Source organism: Aricia agestis, chromosome 4 (assembly GCF_905147365.1).
Source record: "Aricia agestis chromosome 4, ilAriAges1.1, whole genome shotgun sequence".
NCBI lineage: Eukaryota > Metazoa > Arthropoda > Insecta > Lepidoptera > Lycaenidae > Aricia > Aricia agestis.
Window position 1 is genome coordinate 22,795,101 of NC_056409.1, and position 25,649 is coordinate 22,820,749.

Sequence of the window (25,649 nt, forward strand, 5' to 3'; positions counted from 1 at the left end):
GTATAGTAGAACAATAATACAATAATATAATTACAGCACAACATTCAACTAGCCTAATATCACAAATGAGAAGCCTACCGCTAAGAACCTAATTCTACTTATCACAGTCTAAAATATCACAGTTTCTCTTATTTACTACACTCACAATCCTCTTACAGAACGAGAGGAAGATATCCCTCTTCTTTCCCCCCAGGATGGTAGGCAGATTCTCACCCGTCATCGATATGCCCAATTTCTGTTCAATATCAAATCTATTGCTAGCAAAAATTGGGCAGTCGAGTAACAGGTGAGGAACTGTCTCCTCAACTCCTGGCTGACACAGACACGACGGATCCTCCTTCAGCTTGAATCTATGCAAGTAGAAGCCGAATCCGCCGTGTCCAGTCAGGATCTGTGTGGTGTGGTGTGTTATGTCTATCTTTTTGACTTAGGTTAGGTTAGGTTAGGTTAGGTTAGGTTAGGTTAGGTTAGGTTAGCTTCCCCCCGATGGTTGCACGCCTTGTCGTGGCGGTGGGGCTTAGTAACCGCGGCTTGGACAACCGCGGTGAAGCAAAGAGGCAACCAGGGCCGGCCGGTGTCGCCGCCTGGCCCGAGGAGGGCGCTCCCAGCGGACTGGAGGAGTCCGCTGCGGATGCGCACCGAGGTGGGGCCGCAGAGGAAGAGGCAAGTAGGTATTACGGTGCGCCGCTTGCCCTATCCTCTGCGGCCGAGGACGGATCGCGGGGGGGAGAGGCATTGTGGTAGGTTGCCGCTTTCCCTACCCCCCCTGCGAGCTGGCGGGGCCGTTCCGCTTGAACGGCATTGGTGGGGCCGCAGAGGAGGAGGCAAGTAGGTATTACGATGCGCCGCTTGCCCTATCCTCTGCGGCCGAGGTGTGGTCGGTGGCAGAGCCACAGACCTGATCTGCCACATGGCTTCCAAGTAGCAGACTCGGGGGGCGTCTGTTACAGCCTTGGTGGGGGCCGAGGAGGAGGGCGCATATGTTGTGCGCCCATCATGGAGTCTTCGGGCCGCTGGCGGGGTCGCAGATGTGTGTATCGTTCCTGTGGCCCCGTCAATATGCGGCGTGGCGGAAGATGGGGGGGGGTTTTAGTGGGTATACCGTGGTCTCATTAGCTACGGGAGTCCCACATAACCGCTCGGGTCGCCCCCTGCGCCTGGGTGGTATGCGTAATGCATTTCCCCCTCCGGAAAAAAAAAAAAAAAAAAAAAAGGGTAGGGTAGCTTAGGTTAGGTTAGGTTAGGTTAGGTTAGGTTAGGTTGGGGGCGATACCGGTCCGTCCACGTTCGTGTCCCTGGGCGCCTGGGTACGCCACCCCACCTTTTACACGGGGTGAGGTACTCAGGATGGCTGAACGCCGGTCTTTCTCTATCTTTCTCTCGTTTATATTAGCTTTCTTGTTTTGTTCGTTATGTTACATTTATTATTCTCTTATTCACCATCTTTACTTCTCTATTTTTCCTTGTATTTATTCCTTCCTATACACTCTACAATTTTGTCTTGTTTGTGTGTGTGATTGATGATGGATGGGCCTCTTTACAGCCCCCAAGCCTACGCCCTGTCCCGCAATAGGCTGCATGGCAAGTGGGTGACTTTGCCGCTAGGACGCTCTCTATTTTGTTGTTGGCCACGGGTTCCGCTCAACCCTAATGAGCACCCTTTTGATAATGGAAGCACACGAATTTGATAATGGTCTCCGGGTGGGTCTCAGAAATGGGGAATCCCACACCTCCGCCGCTGCCACGGCGGAGGTCTGCCCTTCGTACTACGGGGTGGGCACAAATTCGTTAGCTGGCGGGCGCAATGCCCGTTCAGTAACCGACGACTCTCGCACGAATGAGGACACTGATTTGCTTAATGATTTGGCTGCAACGACGACTACGGCGCACGTTAATCCGAGACCGGTGCACATAACCGCAACGGAAACGGGCTTAACGGCCACTCCCGGGGGCCCCTCTGCCCCCAAAACCGACGACCATAAGCGCCCAATAAGGACTCCGATCGTTCAGCTGGAACGATTGGCTGAACTCGAAGGCATGACACGGGTTGCAACACCTATGCCCGTTGTCAGTAAATTCTTCGGAACAGACGAAGGAACCTCAGACGATCCAATGAGCGGCAACGAAACTGCCGCCTCTCAGGGTCGGGAGGAGGAGTTGGAACGGCTGAAGCGACGCTTCCGGAAGAGGCGGGGAAGCGAAGTGGAAGAGTCCGACTCGGACAAGGACAAGAATGCGGCCCCCCCGAAGGGTAATAAGCGCGGAAGGGGCAGGCCGCCAACTACCGGTGACTACGTGGCTAAGGGCAAAATGGACAATCTCGCCCTCCAGCGGGAAACCAAAAAGGCCGACGCCGAACACGAAATTCTGGAAGAGGCAAAGAGGCTCCGAGAGTTGCGTTCACAGCGTCTGTCGGTGTCCTCCTACATATCAGACGTGATGATGGGAGAGGATGACATGGTCACTAGGGCGAAACTGGGCTCCCAGATAACTGAGGGCCTGGACTCTATCACCAAAGTGGCCAAAACGTCAAAAAACTTGAGCGGACCTTACGTGAAAGCTCTCAAAGACGCCGTACTCGTAATTCGAGAGTCATGCGCGGCCCTCCTCAGTCATTCCACCTCTGAGGAAACAAGAGCTCTGGAGACGGCTAACAAACGCCTCTCCAGAGAAGTCACGGAATTGAAAGAAGAGCTCGCGATCGTTAAACGCGAGCTCCTAAATCTACGACCACAGGCTGCCCCTCCGACCCCTCCGTCCAACATCGAAGAGATAATGGCGCGGGCGGTACGGGAGGCGGTCTCCCTGTCTAGCGCACGGCTGGACGCACGACTGGAGGCTTTGGAGACCCGTCTTCTCCCAGCCCCGCGTCTGCGCCCACCGCTTGCCGCTGACAAAAGAAACGAGAGCGCAGGGTCTGCTCCAACATCTGCAGAACCACCGCAACAAAGGACTGAGCCGGAACCAGCGGTATCGACATTGATGCCACCACTGAATCCTGGTCCGGCTCAAAAGAAGAAAAAGAAGGCAAAGAAATCTGCAGCTGCCGTAGAAGCAGCTGCGTCGAGACGCGAAGCTGCACCAACACCAGCAGCGCAGGGTCCCGCTCCTTCACAGACGTGGACGGAAGTTGTGAAGAGGAAGGGAAAGGTGCAGAAAAAGGTGGAAGAGCAGAAGAGGACACTGCCTAAAAAGAGGAAGAAAAGGAAGAATGGGAAACTGCGCGCGCCCAAGACTGCAGCAGTCGTCATCACGCTGCAGGACGGTGCAGCAGAACGAGGCGTGTCCTACAAGACAGTCATGGACAAAGCCAAGCAGAACATTGACCTGATGGCAATGGAAATCCCGTCCGTCAAGTTCAAGCAGGCCGTGACCGGAGCCCGCATGTACGAGGTCTCCGGCACAGGCTTCAATGAAAAAGCGGACGCCCTCGCCCAAAAACTGAGGGAGGTCATGGACGCAGCAGAAGTCCGCATCTCCAGACCCCAAAAGTGCGCAGAACTGCGCATTCTGGGGCTGGATGACACGGCTACAGCAGCAGAGATAGCGGAGGCGATAGCCAAACCTGGCGGCTGCTCTGCTAATGACGTGAAGGTCGGAGAGATACGGCGAGGACGAAACGGTCGCGGCTCGGCGTGGGTAAAGTGCCCGGTCGAAGCTGCCAAAAAGATTTCGGCACCCAACAACAAGATCTATGTTGGGTGGACCGTGGTGCGGGTGGTGCTTCTGTCCGCGCGCCCCATGAGGTGCTACAAGTGCCACGAGACCGGGCACACCCGAGCGACCTGTCCAAAGGAGGTCGACCGCAGTCAGCTGTGCTTCCGCTGCGGCCGGCCGGACCACTCAGCGGCACAGTGCGAGAATTTGCCGCACTGCGCACTTTGCGAGGCAAACGGGAAGCCGGCCGACCATAGCGTCGGCAGCAGCAAATGCGGCAAACCCGCATCAAAGAAGAGGAAGAGCTCAAAAAAGAGCCATGAGTCCCAGGAACCTGCCACTCCAACTACGGCGGGCTCCGGAACCGGTGCGGCCCCGATGGAAGCTCAATAACGGCTGCCCATCGCTTCCTACAGGGCAATCTGAACCACTGCGCCCGTGCGCAGGACATCTTGGTTCAGAGCATGGCACAGTGGTCGATTGACCTGGCCTTTCTATCGGAACCGTACCGTATCCTCTCCAGAAGCGACTGGATCGGTGATGCAGACGCTACGGTCGCTTTGGTCCTCGGACCGAGAATGTCTCCCCCATCATCCGGAAGAACAACTAGAGGAAGGGGCTTTGTGGTCTCCAGACTGGGGGCCCTCACCGTTGTGGGGGTCTATTTCTCCCCCAACAGGCCCTTAGCCGAATTTGAAGCCTTCCTGCTTCGGTTGACCGCCTTTATCAGCGGAGCGCCCGGTCCTGCAATAGTCGCCGGAGACCTCAACGCGAAATCTACGCTATGGGGCTCTCCGGCTACGGACGCAAGAGGCCGCGTGGTCGAGAGTTGGATGGCCTCCACTGGTCTTATGGTCGCCAACCGGGGCACTGTCAACACATGTGTCCGCAGACAGGGAGGGTCCATCGTTGACGTGACCCTGGTCAGCACCGATTACGCCCGCCGAATCACCAACTGGCGAGTGGAGGAGGAAACGGAGACGCTCTCGGACCATAAGTTCATTCGCTTCGACGTACGTGCACACGCGTCGGAGCTGGGCCGCACAATTTCATCCGGTGGCGGCCCCAAATGGGCCTTGAAGCGTCTGGATCGTGACCTCCTCGAAGAGGCAGCCATAGTCGCGTCCTGGGCGCCGCTCCCTTCGGACGATGCCGCGGAGTGCGCTGACTGGCTCAACGAGGCGATGCGCAATGTTTGCGACGCCGCAATGCCAAGAGTGGGACCGTTCAGACCGCGGCGTCAGACGTACTGGTGGCGCCCCGAGCTGTTCCACCTGCAAAAGGAGTGCACGGCCACACGACGCCGGTACAAGCGTTATCGAAGACGGCGCAGAAGAGTCCAGCAGGAGGAGGACGCCCTCTACGAGGTGTACAAAACATCCTGCGCCGTTCTTCGTGACGCCATAAAGAAGGCAAAACAGGACGCATGGGACGAATGGCTGCGGACGCTAGAAGACGATCCCTGGGGCAAGCCGTATAAATGGGTGCGCCAAAAACTGCGCCCAGCGGCTGCACCGTTGACCCAGACTCTCGAACCGGATCTCCGTAACAGGATTATCTCGGCCCTCTTTCCATCTGGGGCCGAGTGGAGTCCACCCGTGACGACCCACCGGAATGAGAGTTCTGAGGACGAAGGGGAGATCCCGCCTGTCACATCGGCGGAGTTGGCGGCGGCGGTCCACAGGATGGGCCTCAAGAATACGGCTCCCGGCCTCGATGGCATCCCGGGACGCGTCTGGGTTCTCACCATGAAGGAGATGGAGCCGCGTGTACTCACCACTTTGACCAACTGTTTGGTCCAGGGTAGAGTGCCGCGGCGATGGAAGACGGGAAAGCTGGTGCTGTTACGGAAGGCTGGAAGGGCTGAAGATCAGCCGTCGGCGTACCGCCCTATTGTGCTCCTGGATGAAATAGCCAAAGTGCTGGAGAGGATCCTGGCAGCGCGTCTCGTCCAACACCTGGAGACCGTCGGGCCCAACCTGAGCGAAAACCAGTACGGGTTTCGCTCAGGGAGATCCACAATAGGCGCGGTGGCGCGACTACGTGATATCGTAGAGGAGGAGGTTTCCCGTGGTGGGGTTGTGTTGGCCGTGTCTCTAGACATTTCTAATGCCTTCAACTCCCTGCCCTGGGCGACCATCAAAGAGGGACTTAGGCGGCACGGCGTTCCGAAATACATGCGCATCATCATCGGCGACTACCTTTCGGAACGCTCGGTGCAATACCCAACCCAGGCCGGGTGGGAGGAAGAAGACGTGGACTGCGGCGTTCCACAGGGATCGGCCCTGGGACCGGGCCTGTGGAACTTCGGATACGACCCGGTGCTCTCGGGCCCCAATCTGCCCGGAGTTGAAGAGGTGTGCTATGCTGACGACACCTGTACAATCAGCCGCGCTAAGACCTATCGCGAAGCCGTCATCCGAGCGACGGCTGGCGTCGCCCAGACCGTTCGCAAAATTCGCTCTCTGGGGCTAACAGTGGCGCTGGAGAAGTCCGAGGCCATTTGTTTTTACGGGCCAAGGAACTGTCCACCCCACGGACTGGCGATCGTAGTCGGTGGAACCCAGATCAACGTCACACCTTCAATGACGTATCTGGGTCTCGTACTGGACAGCCGATGGACGTTTAAGGCGCACTTTGACAAGCTCCAGACGAAAGTGACGAAATCAGCCGGAGCCCTGGCCTCGCTGCTCCCGAACCTCGGAGGCCCGAGCCTCAGCTGCCGGCGATTGTATATGGGGGTCGTGCGCTCCATGGTCATGTATGGGGCGCCGATCTGGGCGGATCGTCTGCAGAAGGGCAACCAGCTTACCCTGGCAAGATTACAAAGGGTGATGGCTACTCGAGCCGTCCGCGGCTACCGCACTATTTCAAAAGATGCGGCGTGCCTGCTCGCGGGGGCCATACCCTGGGACCTGGACGCGCGCGCTCTCGCCGACGTATTTTGGCGTTGCGCAGAGGTCCGCGCGGTGGGAAGCAACCCACCACCGGACGCCGTACGTCGGTGGAGAAGCGACGCGAAGGAAAGGGCCATTGAAAGGTGGAAAGAGCGGCTGGCAGAGCCGCGGGTCAGCGTGGACTTGGTACTGGCCGTCCACCCAGTACTTAAGGAGTGGCTCGATCGAAGATCTGGCGCTCTCTCATTCCGCCTCACACAGGTGCTGACCGGGCACGGGTGCTTCGGTCGGTACCTGTGCGAGATCGCCGGAAGGGAGGAGGATACACGATGTCACCATTGTGGCGCGGATAGGGACACGGCTGCTCACACCGTGACGGCCTGTCCCTCCTGGATTAGACAACGTGCGGCCCTCACGGCCGCAATCGGACTTGACATCACGCTGCCAGCATTGGTGCGAGCCTTGCTGCGCAGCGAACCGGATTGGAAAGCGGTGGAAGACTTCGCCGAAGAAGTTATCTCCGCCAAAGAGGAGGCCGAGCGCATAAGAGAAAGGGAGGCGCATAAGAGAAATGTTGTCAAATTTTTTGACAACATTTTCATTGGTGCTTAGATACTAAATACAAGGTTATAGTTTTTCTTTAAGATACAAGGTTTGATGTTTTCTTCATTTTCTGTATATTCTTTTGTTAGAGTTGGCTACTAGGGTGTAGACTGGCGAGTTTTTTTTTTTTTTTTTTTTTTTTTTTTTTTCCTTTTTTTTCCTTTTTTTTTTTATGTGTATATTTTATGCCAAACATATATTTCTAAAATATATATTTTACATCTTTTTTAATGTTATAATTTATTCCTATTATTTACTGCAATTATAATATTTTTACAAAATTTTAGAAATTTATTTCTACTTCTCTTATCACTGATTATTTCTGCAAACTTTGATTGTTCTATTTTAATACCGATGTCAATCTCGAGGTCAAGTCTGGTACCTCCGTGAACGGGACACTCTGCTATTACATGTGTGATGGTTTCGGGTGTATCCGGGTCACAGATACACGATGGACTCTCCTTGCACTTAAAACGATATAAGTACTCAGAGAATCCACCATGTCCCGTGAATAACTGCGAGATGTGTCTGTCTTGTCCTAGCTTTCTCATTATCCTGTGCGCTGAGTAGACGTCCGGGAAGAAGAGCTTTGTTATAGAGGCCGTGTCGCCCTCCGTATATCTCCGGTTCCATTCATGAAGAGTCTCCTCTCGGATTTGTCTCTTCATGAATGAAATCGGGCAGCGATCGTATATCGGTCTAGTTTTAGATCGGAGGGCGGCCTCCTTGGCAAGCTCGTCTGCCCTTTCGTTACCGACCAGACCCACGTGTGCCTTCACCCAGTAAAGCGACACAGTTTTATTCTGCGCGGCTGCGCGGCGGATGTTTTCCCGTGCTTCTATGGCGAGGGGGTGCTTCGCCTCGCAATTGCAGAGCGTTTCAAGGGCGGCTCTGGAGTCACTGAACATTCCGAAGGAATGTCCAGTTTGGTCCAGAACCGTCTCTGTCGCCTTGCTGAGGGCCAGGAGCTCGGCTTGATAAACTGTGCAATGCGACGACAGCTTTAACTTTCGGGATTTCGTTTCATGGCCGCTTTTCCATAAGGAAAATGCGGCCCCAACCATTCCCTCTAGTTTGCTGCCGTCGGTATAGATTTTAACATCTAAGGTGGTAAGGCCGTCTATTTGCTCCTGGTCTGTTAGGCACTCGTAGGTCTGGCCGGGGTTTCGTGCGGGGTGTGGTGTGTTAACATAATCTGCCGCCTTCTCGATCTCCCTATCTCCGAATGCATGCCTTTTTGAACCTTTCTTAATTTCATATAACTTGGCTGCTTCCTTGATACGGAGATCGAGGGGCAGCAGGCCTGAGAGAGCTAGGGCTGAGTTTAGGGAGACAGTCCTGTACGCGAGACAGAGCTTTTGTGCGAATCCTCGTTGTATAGCGTTTAGCTGCTTTCTCGTGTTAAGTTTCGACGCAGAATCCGCGGTTAGGTTAGGTTAGGTTAGGTTAGGTTAGGTTAGGTTAGGTTAGGTTAGGTTAGGTTAGGTTAGGTTAGGTTAGGTTAGGTTAGGTTAGGTTAGGTTAGGTTAGGTTAGGTTAGGTTAGGTTAGGTTAGGTTAGGTTAGGTTAGGTTTCCCCCCGATGGTTGCACGCCTTGTCGTGGCGGTGGGGCTCTAGTAACCGCGGCTTGGACAACCGCGGTGAAGCGAAGAGGCAACCAGGGCCGGCCGGTGTCGCCGCCTGGCCCGAGGAGGGCGCTCCCAGCGGACTGGAGGAGTCCGCTGCGGATGCGCACCGAGGTGGGGCCGCAGAGGAAGAGGCAAGTAGGTATTACGGTGCGCCGCTTGCCCTATCCTCTGCGGCCGAGGACGGATCGCGGGGGGGAGAGGCATTGTGGTAGGTTGCCGCTTTCCCTACCCCCCCTGCGAGCTGGCGGGGCCGTTCCGTTTGAACGGCATTGGTGGGGCCGCAGAGGAAGAGGCAAGTAGGTATTACGGTGCGCCGCTTGCCCTATCCTCTGCGGCCGAGGTGTGGTCGGTGGCAGAGCCACAGACCTGATCTGCCACATGGCCTCCAAGTAGCAGACTCGGGGGGCGTCTGCTACAGCCTTGGTGGGGGCCGAGGAGGAGGGCGCACGTGTTGTGCGCCCATCGTGGAGTCTTCGGGCCGCTGGCGGGGTCACAGATGTGTGTATCGTTCCTGTGGCCCCGTCAATATGCGGCGTGGCGGAAGATGGGGGGGGGGTTTTAGTGGGTATACCGTGGTCTCATTAGCCGCGGGAGTCCCACATAACCACTCGGGTCGCCCCCTGCGCCTGGGTGGTATGCGTAATGCATTTCCCCCTCCAAAAAAAAAAAAAAAAAAAAAAAAAGGTTAGGTTAGGTTAGGTTAGGTTAGGTTAGGTTAGGTTAGGTTAGGTTAGGTTAGGTTAGGTTAGGTTAGGTTAGGTTAATGATGGAAGATTGGCTGGGGTCCACGGGACTAATAGTGGTCAATCGAGGGGCAGTTAGCACCTGCATTAGACAGCGGGGCGGGTCCATTGTGGATGTAACGCTGGCGAGTCCGAACTTTGCCGGTCGAATCGCCAACTGGAGGGTTGAGGCTGAAGAGGAAACCATCTCGGACCATCGGTACATCCGCTTCGATGTGTCCGCTCGAATATCGGAGCTAGGCCGCGCAATGTCATCCGGCGGCGGCCCGAGATGGTCTCTGGGGAAGCTCAACAGGGAGCTATTGGAGGAGGCCGCGATAGTTACGTCGTGGGCTCGACTCCCCTCTGACGACGTCGAAGAATGTGCGGAGTGGTTGAATGAGGCGTTGCGTAACATCTGCGACGCCTCTATGCCACGCGTCGGGCCACGCAAACCGCGACGCCAGACTTATTGGTGGTGCCCAGAGATCGACCAGCTGAGGCGGGAGAGCATAGCGGCACGCCGCCGCTACACACATTATCGCAGAAGGCGAAATAGAGTTCCCGAAGAAGAGGAGGCCATATATGATGCCTACCGTGCAGCACGCCAAGCCCTCCGTAAGGGCATCATGGAGGCAAAGGCCGCATCATGGCAGGAGTGGATACGGGCCCTCGACGAGGACCCTTGGGGTAAACCCTATAAGTGGGTACGGCAGAGGCTCCGTCCAGCTGCCCCGCCAATCACCCAAAGTCTCGAACCGGAACTGCTCAACAGAGTCGTCTCGACCCTATTTCCATCTGGGGTCGAGCGGAACCCAGCGGTGACGGCTCAACCGGATGAGATATGGGAAGTTGAGGAAGACATCCCGCCTGTAACATCTGCGGAACTGGCGGCGGCGGTCCACAAGATGGGACTAAAAAACACAGCACCCGGACTTGACGGAGTCCCGGGACGTGTCCTGCTCCTGTCCATGAAAGAGTTGGAGCCGCAGGTACTCACCATTTTGACTAACTGCTTAGTCCAGGGAAGAGTACCGCGGCGATGGAAGACCGGGAAACTGGTTCTTCTTCGTAAGGCCGGGCGTCCGGAGGATAGTCCATCCGCGTACCGCCCGATCGTTTTACTAGACGAGATTGCCAAGATTCTCGAGCGGGTGATTGTGGCGCGACTCGTCAAACACCTCGAGAGCGTCGGCCCAGACCTGAGCCCGAATCAATTCGGATTTCGCTCAGGCCGCTCAACGATCGGTGCGGTTGCGCGCCTCCGAGACATTGCAGAGGAAGAGGTGACCCGGGGCGGGGTAGTGTTGGCTGTGTCGCTAGACATATCTAACGCCTTCAACTCCCTGCCCTGGGAAACCATTAAAGCCGGATTGAGACACCACGGCGTTCCGAGATACATGCGGCGTACCATGGGCAGCTATCTCTCGGAACGCTCCGTGCAGTTCCCTACACAGAACGGATGGGACATAGAAGAAGTGGACTGTGGCGTTCCACAAGGTTCGGCGGCAGGGCCGACACTGTGGAACATCGGTTTTGACCCAGTGCTCCGCGGCGCAATGCTTCGCGGTGCAGAGGTCATCTGCTACGCGGACGACACAGAAGTCGTCTGTTGTGCCAGGACCTACCGCGAAGCAGTTATCCTGGCGACCGCTTCCGTCGCTCAAGTGGTTCGCCGGATACGCGCGCTGGGCCTAAATGTCGCACTGGAGAAATCCGAGGCCCTATTCTTCCACGGGCCGAGGAACCCACCGCCACCTAACATGGCCGTGGTAGTAAGTGGAACCAGGATAAATGTCGCTCCGACCATGACTTATCTGGGCATCGTTCTGGATGAAAGATGGTCCTTCGTGGAACACTTCCGCCGGCTGTCCGAAAAGGTCTCCAGAGCAGCTGGAGCCCTCGCGTCGCTCCTCCCGAATCTCGGGGGGCCGAGCATCGGCTGCCGGCGGCTGTACATGGGTATCATCCGATCGATGGTTATGTACGGCTCGCCGATCTGGGCTTACCATCTTTCGCCCCAGAATCGGCTCGTACTTGGACGAATACAAAGGGTGATGGCGGCCCGAGCAGTGCGTGGCTACCGCACCATATCAAAGGATGCGGCATGCCTGCTCGCGGGAAGCCTACCCTGGGACCTCGATGCTCAAGCCCTCGCCGACGTTTACTGGCGTTGCGCAGCGGTCCGCGCGGAGGGCAGCAACCCTTTACCGGACGCCGTACGTCGGTGGAGGAGCACAGCCAACGAAAGGGCAATGGTGTTGTGGGCGCAACGGCTTGAGGAGCCTACTGCAAGCGTCAACCTCATTGAGGCGATCCGACCCCTATTCAGGGAGTGGACAGGACGGAAGTACGGGGCGCTAAGTTTCCGCCTAACACAGATACTGACCGGGCATGGATGCTTCGGTCGGTATCTGTGTGAGATCGCAGGAAGCGAACCGACCGCAGAATGTCACCACTGCGGCGCGGACCGGGACACGGCCGAGCACACAATCACGACCTGTCCCGCTTGGACAGAGCAACGAGCGGAGTTATCATCCGCCATCGACGAAGACGTAACGCTCCCAGCGCTCATAAGGGCAATGGTCATGAGCGAAGATAGATGGACAGCCGTTGAGATGTACGCGCACAACGTCATCTCGACGAAGGAGGAGGCCGAGCGCGTGAGAGAGCAGGCGGCGCTCGAACTCCCAGGAAGACGGCCGAGGCGGAGACGTACCGCTCGCAATGGCCACGACATCCCGCCTTAGTCGGGGGACTCGGGCGGTGGTATGGGGATGCCGCCGCCCGTTACATCGAGTCCCCGAGTGGGTCGCGATGCGCAACATGTTCCCGCGCATCGCGACAAAAGCAGAGGAACGGCCTATGCAAGCCCCCCATGTGGGGCCTCTGTTCGGCCTGAGGGGCCTTAAAGCCCCCCCAATGTAAGGGCCTGCGCCGTACAGCAGGTGACGCCGACTGAGTCCCGGAAGCCATGTTGCAGTTACCGGTTGCACTCGGTCCAGCGTGTCGAGGGAACATCGCAGTGTTTTAGTGGGTAGGGCCGCGGCACTTTTCGCCGCGGCGAGCCCCACATATCCGCAGGGGAGTCCCCATCCCCTGCGTCGAATGCGTCACTGCATTTCACTGCGTCAAAAAAAAAAAAAAAAAAAAAAAAAAAAAAAAGGTTAGGTTAGGTTAGGTTAGGTTAGGTTAGGTTAGGTTAGGTTAGGTTAGGTTAGGTTAGGTTAGGTTAGGTTAGGTTTTGTCGTGGCGGTGGGGCTTAGTAACCGCGGCTTGGACAACCGCGGTGAAGCAAAGAGGCAACCAGGGCCGGCCGGTGTCGCCGCCTGGCCCGAGGAGGGCGCTCCCAGCGGACTGGAGGAGTCCGCTGCGGATGCGCACCGAGGTGGGGCCGCAGAGGAAGAGGCAAGTAGGTATTACGGTGCGCCGCTTGCCCTATCCTCTGCGGCCGAGGACGGATCGCGGGGGGGAGAGGCATTGTGGTAGGTTGCCGCTTTCCCTACCCCCCCTGCGAGCTGGCGGGGCCGTTCCGCTTGAACGGCATTGGTGGGGCCGCAGAGGAAGAGGCAAGTAGGTATTACGGAGCGCCGCTTGCCCTATCCTCTGCGGCCGAGGTGTGGTCGGTGGCAGAGCCACAGACCTGATCTGCCACATGGCCTCCAAGTAGCAGACTCGGGGGGCGTCTGCTACAGCCTTATTGGGGGCCGAGGAGGAGGGCGCACGTGTTGTGCGCCCATCGTGGAGTCTTCGGGCCGCTGGCGGGGTCACAGATGTGTGTATCGTTCCTGTGGCCCCGTCAATACGCGGCGTGGCGGAAGATGGGGGGGGGTTTTAGTGGGTATACCGTGGTCTCATTAGCTACGGGAGTCCCACATAACCACTCGGGTCGCCCCCTGCGCCTGGGTGGTATGCGTAATGCATTTCCCCCTCCGGAAAAAAAAAAAAAAAAAAAAAAAAAAAAAAAAAAAAAAAAAAAAAAAAAAAAGGTTAGGTTAGGTTAGGTTAGGTTAGGTTCCCCCCGATGGTTGCACGCCTTGTCGTGGCGGTGGGGCTTAGTAACCGCGGCTTGGACAACCGCGGTGAAGCAAAGAGGCAACCAGGGCCGGCCGGTGTCGCCGCCTGGCCCGAGGAGGGCGCTCCCAGCGGACTGGAGGAGTCTGCTGCGGATGCGCACCGAGGTGGGGCCGCAGAGGAAGAGGTAAGTAGGTATTACGGTGCGCCGCTTGCCCTATCCTCTGCGGCCGAGGACGGATCGCGGGGGGGAGAGGCATTGTGGTAGGTTGCCGCTTTCCCTACCCCCCCCTGCGAGCTGGCGGGGCCGTTCCGCTTGAACGGCATTGGTGGGGCCGCAGAGGAAGAGGCAAGTAGGTATTACGGAGCGCCGCTTGCCCTATCCTCTGCGGCCGAGGTGTGGTCGGTGGCAGAGCCACAGACCTGATCTGCCACATGGCCTCCAAGTAGCAGACTCGGGGGGCGTCTGCTACAGCCTTGGTGGGGGCCGAGGAGGAGGGCGCACGTGTTGTGCGCCCATCGTGGAGTCTTCGGGCTGCTGGCGGGGTCGCAGAAGGCAGACGCCCTCGCTGCAAAACTGCGGGAGGCACTGGACCCCGAGGAGGTGAAGATCGGACGCCCGGCAAAATGCGTCGAAATGCGCATCGCCGGGCTGGACGACTCGGCCACGACCGCCGACGTACTCGAAGCGGTCGCCAGAGAAGGAGGGTGCCCGACAACTTCCATCAGGTCGGGCCCCATAAAGAAAGGAAGGTGGGGCGACGGCTCGGTATGGCTGAGCGTCCCCGTCGCGGCCGCCAAAAAGCTGCTAAGCTTGGGGCGGTTGCGAGTGGGCTGGGTCTCGGCGAAGGTGACACTGCTGGCCGCGAGGCCCAAGCGGTGTTACCGATGCCTCGACACCGGCCACCTGGCGACGACATGCCAGTGCCCGGTGGATCGCAGCCGGAACTGTTTCCGCTGTGGGAAGCCGGAGCACAAGGCAGCCGAGTGCCGGGAGAAGCAGCCCAATTGCTTCTTCTGCGAGGCACTCGGCAAGGACAAGGACCATGTGCTGGGTAGTAGCGGCTGCGTCACTGCGAAGCCGCTCCCCAGCACCAAGCGCCGGAAGAGACGCGGAGCTCCCTCCGAAAAGGCTCGGCCAAAAGAGCCTGGAGCCGGTGGTGCTGGGGTTAGTCAGCCCCAGCCCACCATGGAGGTGGAGCCATAGGCCCGTGGGCGGTTGATCGGGGGATCACCGCCCGCGCGAAGGGCCCCGAGAAGGAAGCTCCCTAGATGCCCGGGGAGCTCTCGGTGAAGAAAGGCGGCGGCAGAACACCAGCCGCCGCAACGGAGTAGTGCCGGATGCGGCAAACGGCCGTGAGGACGCGGAAGTCTTAGAAAAGTACCCGCATCTCACGGCTGGAAGGAGGGCATGGGGGGGTTTTAGTGGGTAAACCTCGTGTAGGGAGTCCCACATACCCCCGCCCCTTCCCCCGAAGGGGTGGGGGATACGTAACGTATTTCCCCTCCTAAAAAAAAAAAAAAAAAAAAAAAAGGTTAGGTTAGGTTAGGTTGGGGGCGATACCGGTCCGTCCACGTCGTGTCCCTGGGCACCTCCCCCGTGCCATCGTGAGCTTTTTCACGGTGACACGGGAGGGGTGGCTGAACGCCGGTATGCGTGTGTGATTGTGTGCGTGCATGGCAGAGCTCACTGTCGAGAGAGAGCCCGCGACCCGGGGTGTCGGAGTTTGGTAACGATGGAAAAACGCAGCAAGGAAAATATTCTCCGGGTGGGTCTCGGTCCCGATGGGGCCGGGGAATCCCATACGTCACCTTCGGGTGACGGGCGGTCCGTGTATACGGAGGGGCCACTTTCTGCGAGGAGGGAGGAGGAGAAGGAGGAGAAGAGGAAAAAGGCGCGCGATAAGAAGCGCGCGGATCCCAAGCCGGTGCACCTTACCGCACCGGCCAGGGATCCCATAACTGACGAGGACACAGACTTCTCTGTGCCGCAGCCCGATGCGGTGCGCCGGCTCAGAGTTCTCATTGATAAGAAGATAGCAAGGGGCGATACGGACGGCATAAGGCAGAAATACTTGGATTTCACCTTAGGCCGTCCGGTTCGCGACCGCTCCACCGATTGTGACAGCGAGGTCTCCTACTCGGCGTCCGGCAGCAATATGTCGCTGGACTCCGGGGAGCTGCCCGCACCCGGACGTACGACTCCTCTCAAGAGGAGAGTTGCCGATGATGACGAAGTGGCACCGTCCACCAGCAAGGCGACGGTGCCGGCACCCAAACGAGGACGTGGCCGGCCACCAACAACTGGCCAGTACGTCGGCTACGCTAAGGCGCAGGCCGAGTACAACAGGCAGAAGGAGGAGGCCCTCAGGCTACAAGCCGAAGAAGAGGTCGCCGAAACAGCGCGAAGGGCTAGGAGGACGTGGAGGGACGCCAGCTCCGCCCTCGCCGTGCTCCCCGCTTCATCTCCTGCGCGAGAAGAGGCGTTGGAGAAGACGGGCGCTGACATGGCCAAGACGGTGAAGGAGGCGTTGGAGACCATTGAGATGATCGCCAAGAAGTCCGCAAACCTTAAGGGTACTTTTCAAAAATACCTTAAGGAGTCGGTGACGACCATCGCAATGGTCTTCGACGAGATGAGAAGTCGGTCCTCATCAGAGGAGATACAAAGGCTCGAGGCCCAGAACGCGCGTCTCGAAAAGCAAGTGGCGAACTTACGCCAGGAGCTGGACGAGATGCGCAAACGGAGCTCGCCGCCTGCAGGAGAAGATCACTTGCGTGAGCTATTGGCCGAGGTCTCCCGTGCGAACGTGGAGACCTTCGGCAATATGCTCAACGCCAGGCTCGCCGGACTCGAGGACCGTCTCCTGCCGGAGCCGAGGCGGAGGCCACCGCTTGCGTCGGACAGGGATCGGGATGAAGACATCCTACCCGTCCCCGCAAGCGTCGATGTGCCCATGGAAGGAGAAGCGCCGGGGCCCCCTCTGCCAAAGGCGAAAGGGAAACCGGCCAAGGCAAAGAAGGCTCAGCCGCCTGTCGCTGCAGCGGCCCCGCAAGAGGCCCCTGCCACATCGACGGCGCCTAAGGGCAAAAAGGCCCGTAAAAGGAAGAAGCGGCCATCAATGGCCGCTAAAGAGGCGACACAAGGGGGAGCGAATACCGGCTCCCCCAGTACTGAGGCCCCATGGACCACAGTGGGTTCCAAGGCCAAGAGGAAGAAGGGGGTGGCTACACCATCTACAGCCACCCCGAAGAAGAAGAAGAAGCCGAGGCTCCGCGTCCCCGCCACTGCGGCCGTCGCTCTCACCATTGAAGAGTCGGCCGTGAAGGCGGGTTTGACGTATGCCAAGGCTCTTGAGACGGCCCGGCGGGCGATAAGCATTGCGGAGTTTGATATTCCGCAAGTCCGCTTCCGTCGGGCCCGAACTGGAGGGTGCCTTCTCACCATAGCTGGTGAGGACGCAGGGAAGAAGGCAGACGCCTTTGCCGCAAGGCTAAAGAACGTCCTGCCTCAAGAAGTGAGGGTCGGACGGCCGGCTGCTTGCGCAGAGATGCGCATCGCCGGCCTGGACGACTCTGTGACGGCCGCCGAAATCAAGGAAGCGGTCGCACTTGATGGAGAGTGCCTGGCCGGAGATGTCCGGGTGGGGCCTATGAGGGAGGGGCCACGGGGGGACGGGTCATGCTGGATCCGCCTCCCAGCCGCGGCCGCCAAGAAGCTTTCGAGCTCTGGGCGTTTGCGGGTTGGCTGGGTGTTGGCGGGAGTGACGTTGTTGGCCGCGAGGCCAACGCGTTGCTTCCGCTGCCAGGACACCGGCCACGTGGCTGCCAAGTGCCAGTGCCCGGTGGACCGTAGCCGGACTTGTTTCCGGTGCGGGAAACTGGGTCACAAGGCGGCGGAGTGCGGGGCTGCATTACCAAACTGCGCCCTGTGCGAGGCCGCTGGCAGGGCCGAAAGGGGGCACGTGTTGGGCGGCAGCGGATGTCCGTCTGCCGCGAAAAAGCCGGCCCCCAGAGAAGAGAAGGCCCCGTCCAAAAAGGCTCGGCAAAAGCCGAAGCCTAAGGGTGCGCGGGCTCCGCCCGTCTCTGCCGCGATGGAGACGGAGGCCTAGACCCGTGGGCGGCGATCGGGGGATCCCCGCCTGCAAAAAGGGTCCCGAGAAGACAGCCCCTCTATAGCCCGGGGGGCTCTCGGTGAGGTACGCGGCTGAAGCCGCAGGAAGAAGGTGCCGGTTGCGGCAGCGCGCTGGGAGGGGCGGAGTTGTAGTCGCTCCGCGGTTCCCGTCCCTCCCGCACAAGGCGCATGACGAAGGGCTGGGGGGGTTTTAGTGGGTAAACCTCGTGTAGGGAGTCCCACATACCCCCGCCCCTTCCCCCGAGGGGGCGGGGGATGCGTAATGCATTTCCCCTCCTTAAAAAAAAAAAAAAAAAAAAAAAAAAAAAGGTTAGGTTAGGTTAGGTTAGGTTAGGTTAGGTTAGGTTAGGTTAGGTTAGGTTAGGTTGGGGGCGGGGGCGATACCGGTCCGTCCACGTCGTGTCCCTGGGCACCTCCCCCGTGCCATCGTGAGCGTTTTTCACGGTGACACGGGAGGGGTGGCTGAACGCCGGTATGGCGTGTGCTTGTGTGTGTGAATGGCTGCGCCCGCAGTGTGAAGAACGGGCCCGCGACCCGGGGTGTCGGTGTAAGAGGGAATATGGAAGGTCGCAATAGTGAAAGTATTCTCCGGGTGGGTCTCGACTCCTCAGGAGTCGGGGAATCCCATGCGCCGTCTTCGGACGGTGGCCGGCCCGTGTATACGGAGGGGCCAACTAGTGCGATGAGGGATGAGGGGGCCGTTGCGGCGGCGAGTAGTGGAGAGGGCGCGAAGATAAGCGCGAACCCGAATCCGGCGCACCTAACCGCGTCGGAGGCGGGAGCAATAACCGATGAAGACGTTGACTTTTCCGGTCCGCAGCCTAATGCTATAGACCGGATAAAGCGACTTATGCAGCGCAAGAAGGAGCGGAACTGCCCAGTACGCGACGCCAATCTGCCAGAGGTGTTGCGTTGGCGGGACGTCAAAATGTCGTCACCCCGCACGCCTTCTGCGCTGCCAACCGGACGAGACAAAGAGGTCGGTGGGGATCTGACGCGCTCACCTCGCGTAGTTCTGCGCGACGTGATGCGCGAATTCTCCCTGCCACCTCCCCAAGGAAGTGACATCACCGGCTATGACAGTGAGGACTGGCCCTTGGACTCCGACGACATGACATCTGACGTGTCGATGGACTCCGAGGGCTTGCCCACAGACCCGGATAAGACACGCCGCAAACGGCGAATCTCGGACGAGGACGAGGCGCCGCCCCCTGGCAGAGGAGCGGTGCCCAAGGCTAAGAAAGGACGCGGCCGGCCACCAACCACCGGCCAATACGTCGGTCTCGCTAAAGCCCAAGCGGACCTTAAACGGGAAAAGGAGGAGGAACGCCGGGCTATCTTCAGGGCGAAGGTAGAGGAGGTAGCCCGGGCGGCGCGGGAGGCGCGAGAAGCGAGGGAGGCGCGAGCCTCCACTCGCTCAAGCCCTGCCCCAGCAGAGGACACAACAGAGGAGACCAGCGCGGCCCTTGCGGCCAACGTGGAGAGGGCCTTGGAAATGGTGACGATGGTCGCCACAAGGTCCTCCAACTTAAAAGGGACGTACCAGCGGGCCCTCAAGGAGGCGGTTGCATCGATCAAAGCGGCCGTCACCGATTTGAGAGGCCGCGGTCAAACGGACGAAATGCGGGCACTGGAGGCGCAGAACGACCGCCTCCTACGCCAAGTCAATGCGATGCGCAGGGAGCTGGAGGAGCTCCGCCGCCGCGTGACCGGGCCCGCAGCCGACGACTTGCAAAGGATGTTGTCGGAGGTCTCGCGCTCCAATATCGAGACCTTCGGCAACATGCTCAATGCGAGAATCGCAGGCCTGGAAGATAGGCTCCTTCCTGAGCCCAGGAGAAGACCGCCGCTGGCGGCAGACTGTGCTGGTTCAATATCCAGCGCCCCAGCAACAGCGGCCCCGAAGAAGACGCCGAAGCCGAAGAAGTCGGCGTCGGTGAAGGCACCAGACATGAGTTCGGCGGACGGCGCGGCGGCTCCTTTACAGCCACCCGCCGCTCCTAAAGAGAAGGAGGCTGAAAGGCCAAAGAAGAAGAAGAGGAAGAAGCGGCCAACAATGGCCGCTCAGGAAGCGACAAAGGGGGGGCAGAACATCAACGCCCCTCCCGCCGAGGCCCCGTGGACCACCATTGGCCCGCAAAGGCAGAAGAAGAAAGGGGCGGCTACTCCAGCTAAAGCCGCCCCAAGAAAGAAGAAGAAGAAAGCCAAACTCCGTGTTCCAGCCACCGCGGCGATCACTCTCACGTTGGGGGCGAACGCCGCGGAGAAGGGCGTCACATACAGTGACGTCCTATTAAAGGCTAAGAATGCGGTGAATGCCAGCGGACTAGCAGAGCTGGACATCCAAAAGCTCCAGCTCCGCTTCCGTCTAGCTCAGACCGGCGCGCGGGTCCTCACCATTCCAGGTGAGGGCGCCCAAGAAAAGGCGGACTCCCTCGCTGAGAAGCTGAGGGAAGTTCTCGACCCTGACGTTGTGAAAGTCGGACGCCCGGCGAAATGCGTTGAAATGCGCATCGCCGGGCTGGACGACTCGGCTACGACCGCCGAGGTCCTCGAGGCGGTGTCTAGAGAAGGTGGGTGCCCGGCCAACTCCATCAGGTCAGGCCCAATAAGGAAGGGAAGGTGGGGTGACGGCTCGTTATGGCTGAGCGTCCCCGTCGCGGCCGCCAAAAAGCTACTAAGCTTGGGGCGGTTGCGAGTGGGCTGGGTTTCGGCGAAGGTGACACTGCTGGCCGCGAGGCCAAAGCGGTGTTACCGATGCCTCGACACCGGCCACCTTGCTACGACGTGCCAGTGCCCGGTAGACCGCAGTCGGAATTGTTTCCGCTGTGGGAAGCCGGAGCACAAGGCAGCCGAGTGCCGGGAGAAGCAGCCCAATTGCTTCTTCTGCGAGGCACTCGGCAAGGACAAGGACCACGTGCTGGGTAGTAGCGGCTGCGTCACCGCGAAGCCGCTCCCCAGCACCAAGCGCCGGAAAAGACGTCGAGCTCCCTCCGACAAGGCTCGGCCGAAAGAGCCTGGAGCCGGCGGTGCAGGGGTTAGTCAACCCCCGCCCGCCATGGAGGTGGGGCCATAGGCCCGTGGGCGGTCGATCGGGGGATCACCGCCCGCGCAAAGGGCCCCGAGAAGAAAGCTCCCTAGATGCCCGGGGAGCTCTCGGCGAAGAAAGGCGGCGGCAGAACACTAGCCGCCGCAGTGGAGTAGTGCCGGATGCGGCGAATGGACGTGTGGGGTGCGGAAGTCCAGTTTTAGTCCCCGCGCCCCACGATGGCCAGAAGGAGGGCATGGGGGGGTTTTAGTGGGTAAACCTCGTGTAGGGAGTCCCACATACCCCCGCCCCTTCCCCCGAAGGGGTGGGGGATACGTAACGTATTTCCCCTCCTTAAAAAAAAAAAAAAAAAAAAAAAAAAAAAAAAAAAGGTTAGGTTGGGGGCGGGGGCGATACCGGTCCGTCCACGTCGTGTCCCTGGGCACCTCCCCCGTGCCATCGTGAGCGTTTTCGCGGTGACACGGGAGGGGTGGCTGAACGCCGGTATGGCGTGTGTTTGTGTGCGTGTTTGGTCTTGTATGTTTGGCTGCGCCCACAGTGTGACGAAAGGGCCCGCGACCCGGGGTGTCGGAGCGTAGAGTCATGGCAGATCGTACAAGTAAAAGTATTCTCCGGGTGGGTCTCGGCTCCTCAGGAGTCGGGGAATCCCATGCGCCGTCCTCGGACGGTGGCCGGCCCGTGTATACGGAGGGGCCAACTAGTGCGATGAGGGATGAGGGGGCCGCTGCGGCGGCGAGTAGTGGAGAGGGCGCGAAGATAAGCGCGAACCCGAATCCGGCGCACCTAACCGCGTCGGAGGCGGGAGCAATAACCGATGAAGACGTTGACTTTTCCGGTCCGCAGCCTAATGCTATAGACCGGATAAAGCGACTTATGCAGCGCAAGAAGGAGCGGAACTGCCCAGTACGCGACGCCGATCTGCCAGAGGTGTTGCGTTGGCGGGACGTCAAAATGTCGTCACCCCGGACGCCTTCTGCGCTGCCAACCGGACGAGACAAAGAGGTCGGTGGGGACCTGACGCGCTCACCTCGCGTAGTTCTGCGCGACGTGATGCGCGAATTCTCCCTGCCGCCTCCCCAAGGAAGTGACATCACCGGCTATGACAGTGAGGACTGGCCCTTGGACTCCGACGACATGACATCTGACGTGTCGATGGACTCCGAGGGCTTGCCCACAGACCCGGATAAGACACGCCGCAAACGGCGAATCTCGGACGAGGACGAGGCGCCGCCCCCTGGCAGAGGAGCGGTGCCCAAGGCTAAGAAAGGACGTGGCCGGCCACCAACCACCGGCCAATACGTCGGTCTCGCTAAGGCCCAAGCGGACCTTAAACGGGAAAAGGAGGAGGAACGCCGGGCTATCTTCAGGGCGAAGGTGGAAGAGGTGGCCCGGGCGGCGCGGGAGGCGCGAGAAGCGAGGGAGGCGCGAGCCTCCACTCGCTCAAGCCCTGCCCCAGCCGAGGAGACATCGGAGGAGACCAGCGCGGCCCTAGAGGGCAGCGTAGAGAGGGCCTTGGAGATGGTGACGATGGTCGCCACAAGGTCCTCAAATCTAAAAGGGACATACCAGCGGGCCCTCAAGGAGGCGGTCGCGTCAATCAGGGCGGCCGTCACCGAGATTAGGGGTCGCGGACAAAACGAGGAGATGCGGGCACTGGAGGCGCAGAACGACCGCCTTCTGCGCCAAGTGAACGCGATGCGTCGGGAGTTAGAAGAGCTCCGCCGTCGCGTCACTGGTCCTGCAGCCGAAGACCTGCAAAAGATGTTGTCGGAGGTCTCACGTTCCAACATTGAGACCTTCGGCAACATGCTAAACGCAAGAATTGCCGGCCTGGAGGACAGGCTCCTCCCGGAGCCCCGAAGGAGACCGCCGCTGGCTGCGGACAGCGTTGGGCAACCCCCCGGCGCCCCACCACCAGCAGCTCCAAAGAAGAAGGCGCCGAAGCCTAAGAAGACGGCGACGGCAAAAACACCGGACGAGGATTCGACAGGTGGCGTGGTGGCTCCTATACAGCCACCCGCCGCAACTGCAGAGAAGAGGGCTGAGAGGCCCAAGAAGAAGAAAAAGAAGCGGCCATCTATGGCCGCTCAGGAGGCGGCAAAGGGGGGGCAGAACACCAACGCCCCTCCCGCCGAGGCCCCGTGGACCACCGTCGGTCCGCGCAGGCCCAAGGAGAAGAAAGGGGCGGCTACTCCATCTAAAGCCGCCCCTAGGAAGAAGAAGAAGGCCAAGCTCCGTGCCCCCAACACCGCGGCAATCACCGTCACACTGAAGGCGAGTGCTGCGGAGAAGGGGGTCACGTACAAGGACGTGCTGCTGAAGGCGAAGGACGCGGTCGGTGGGGCAGTGCAGGAACTCGGCATCAACAGAGTCGGGTTTCGCTTCCGGCAGGCACAGACCGGCGCTCGCGTTCTCACCATCCCTGGCGAGGGCGCACAAGAGAAGGCGGATGTACTGGCCGCAAAAATGCGGGAGGTGTTGGATCCGGAGGTGGTCAAGATCGGCCGCCCGGCGAAATGCGTAGAGATGCGCATCGCCGGGCTGGACGACTCGGCAACGACCGCCGACGTCATCGAGGCGGTCGTCAGAGAAGGGGGATGCCCGACAACTTCAATTAGGTCGGGCCCCATAACGAAAGGAAGGTGGGGCGACGGCTCGCTTTGGCTGAGCGTCCCCGTCGCGGCAGCCAAAAAGCTGCTCAGCTTGGGGCGGCTGCGAGTGGGCTGGGTCTCGGCGAAGGTGACACTGCTGGCCGCGAGGCCTAAGCGGTGTTACCGATGCCTTGACACCGGCCACCTGGCGACGACATGCCAGTGCCCGGTGGACCGCAGCCGGAACTGCTTCCGCTGTGGGAAGCCGGGGCACAAGGCCGCCGAGTGCCGGGAGAAGCAACCCAACTGCTTCTTCTGCGAGGCACTCGGCAAGGAGAAAGACCACGTGCTGGGTAGCAGCGGCTGCATCACAGTAAAGAAGCCGCTCCCCAGCACCAAGCGCCGGAAGAGACGAGGAGCTCCCTCCGATAAGGCTCGGCCGAAAGAGCCTGGAGCCGGCGACGCTGGGGTTAGTCAGCCCCAGCCCGCCATGGAGGTGGAGCCATAAGCCCGTGGGCGGTTGATCGGGGGATCGCCGCCCGCACGAAGGGCTCCGAGAAGAAAGCTCCCTAGATGCCCGGGGAGCTCTCGGTGAAGAAAGGCGGCGGCAGAACACCAGCCGCCGCAGTGGAGGAGTGCCGGATGCGGCGAACGGCCGTGTTGGGTGCGGAAGTCCAGCTAAGTGCCCGCGCCCCACGATGGCCTGAAGGAGGGCATGGGGGGGTTTTAGTGGGTAAACCTCTTGTAGGGAGTCCCACATACCCCCGTCCCTTCCCCCGAGGGGGCGGGGGATACGTAACGTATTTCCCCTCCTAAAAAAAAAAAAAAAAAAAAAAAAAAAAAAAAAGGTTAGGTTGGGGGCGATACCGGTCCGTCCACGTCGTGTCCCTGGGCACCTCCCCCGTGCCATCGTGAGCGTTTTCACGGTGACACGGGAGGGGTGGCTGAACGCCGGTATGGGCGAGTGTTTGTGTGTGTGTTTGGCTGCGCCCACAGTGTGACGAAAGGGCCCGCGACCCGGGGTGTCGGAGTTTTGAAGTATGGGTGATCGTAATAAGCCAAGTATTCTCCGGGTGGGTCCCGGCTCCTCAGGAGCCGGAGAATCCCATGCGCCGTCTTCGGACGGTGGCCGGCCCTCGTATACGGAGGGGCCACTTATTGCGAGGAAGGACGAGGGGGCCGTTAAGGCGGCGAGGAAGGACGAGGAGGCCGCTAAGGCGGCGAGACAGCGGGCCATTTTGGCTGCGTTGGGAGGAGGAGGAGACAGCGCGAAGAAGCGCGACAGCCCGAAACCGGCGCCCATTACCGCGCCGGCAGCGGAGCTTCTAACGGATGAAGACATCGACTTCAGTCAGCCGCAGCCTAACGGCGTTGAGCGGATGCTGAAGTTGATGCAGAAGAAGAAGCTGAGAGGCGACAAGGATCTTCCGCGTGTCCTTTTGACACGCGACGTGAAAATGCCGCCTCCAAGCACCGGAAAGGACCCGATTGGTAGAGACTCCCCTCGCGGTAGAGTCTCCCAACATGGACGTGACTTACCCGGACATGACAGCGAGGACTGGCTCTCGGACTCCAGTGAGATGTCTGGCATATCGCTGGACTCCGAGGGCTTGCCCGCATTCTCGGATTTGACGCGCCGGAAGAGGCGCTCTGACGACGACATGGCGCCGCCCCTCAGTAAAGGAGCGGTGCCCAAACCCAAAAGAGGACGCGGCCGTCCGCCAACGACCGGACAATATGTCGGCTTGGCGAAGGCACAGGCCGATCTGAATAGGGAAAAGGAGGAGGCCCTTCGACTCCAGGCAGAGGAGGAGGTAGCCGAGGCGGCCAGGGCGGCGCGAGAGACGCGTTCTTCGCTCCTTGCGAGCCCCGCCGCCATGGAAGAAGACAGGCCAGAGCAGACCAACTACGCTCTGGCTCAATGTGTTGAGACTTCGCTGGGAACGATCTCCATGGTCGCAGCGAAGTCGAATAACCTCAAGGGGACGTTCCAGCGGCTCCTCAAGGAGGCGGTCAGCGACATACGCGCCACCGTCGCTGAAATGAGAAGTCGCGGAGCGACCGAAGAGATGAAGGCCCTCGAGGCTCAGAATGCGCGGCTCCAGAATGAAGTGGAGTCTTTGCGCAAAGAGTTAGAGGAGCTACGCCGTCAGGTGTTGAAGCCGGCCGAGCAGGATATGCGCCAGCTGTTGTCTGAGGTCTCTCGATCTAACGTGGAGACCTTCAGCAACATGCTGAACGCTCGGCTGGCCGGACTGGAGAGTCGGCTCCGAGGAAGACACGGCAGCCAGCCGCCGCAGCGGCCCCGCAAGAGGCCACTCCCGCGCCCAAGGCGCCCAAGGCCAAAAAGGGC

At 59.6% G+C, this 25,649-nt stretch overlaps 1 protein-coding gene across 1 annotated transcript; it reads left to right on the forward strand.

The window, feature by feature from the left end:
- Window positions 1-15,257: 15,257 nt before the first annotated feature.
- LOC121726188 (actin cytoskeleton-regulatory complex protein pan1-like) lies at window positions 15,258-23,804 on the forward strand. Its single transcript, XM_042113420.1, has 2 exons — window positions 15,258-16,643; window positions 22,785-23,804. The coding sequence occupies exons 1-2, from the start codon at window positions 15,258-15,260 to the stop codon at window positions 23,802-23,804; spliced, it is 2,406 nt and encodes an 801-aa protein (XP_041969354.1).
- Window positions 23,805-25,649: the final 1,845 nt, after the last annotated feature.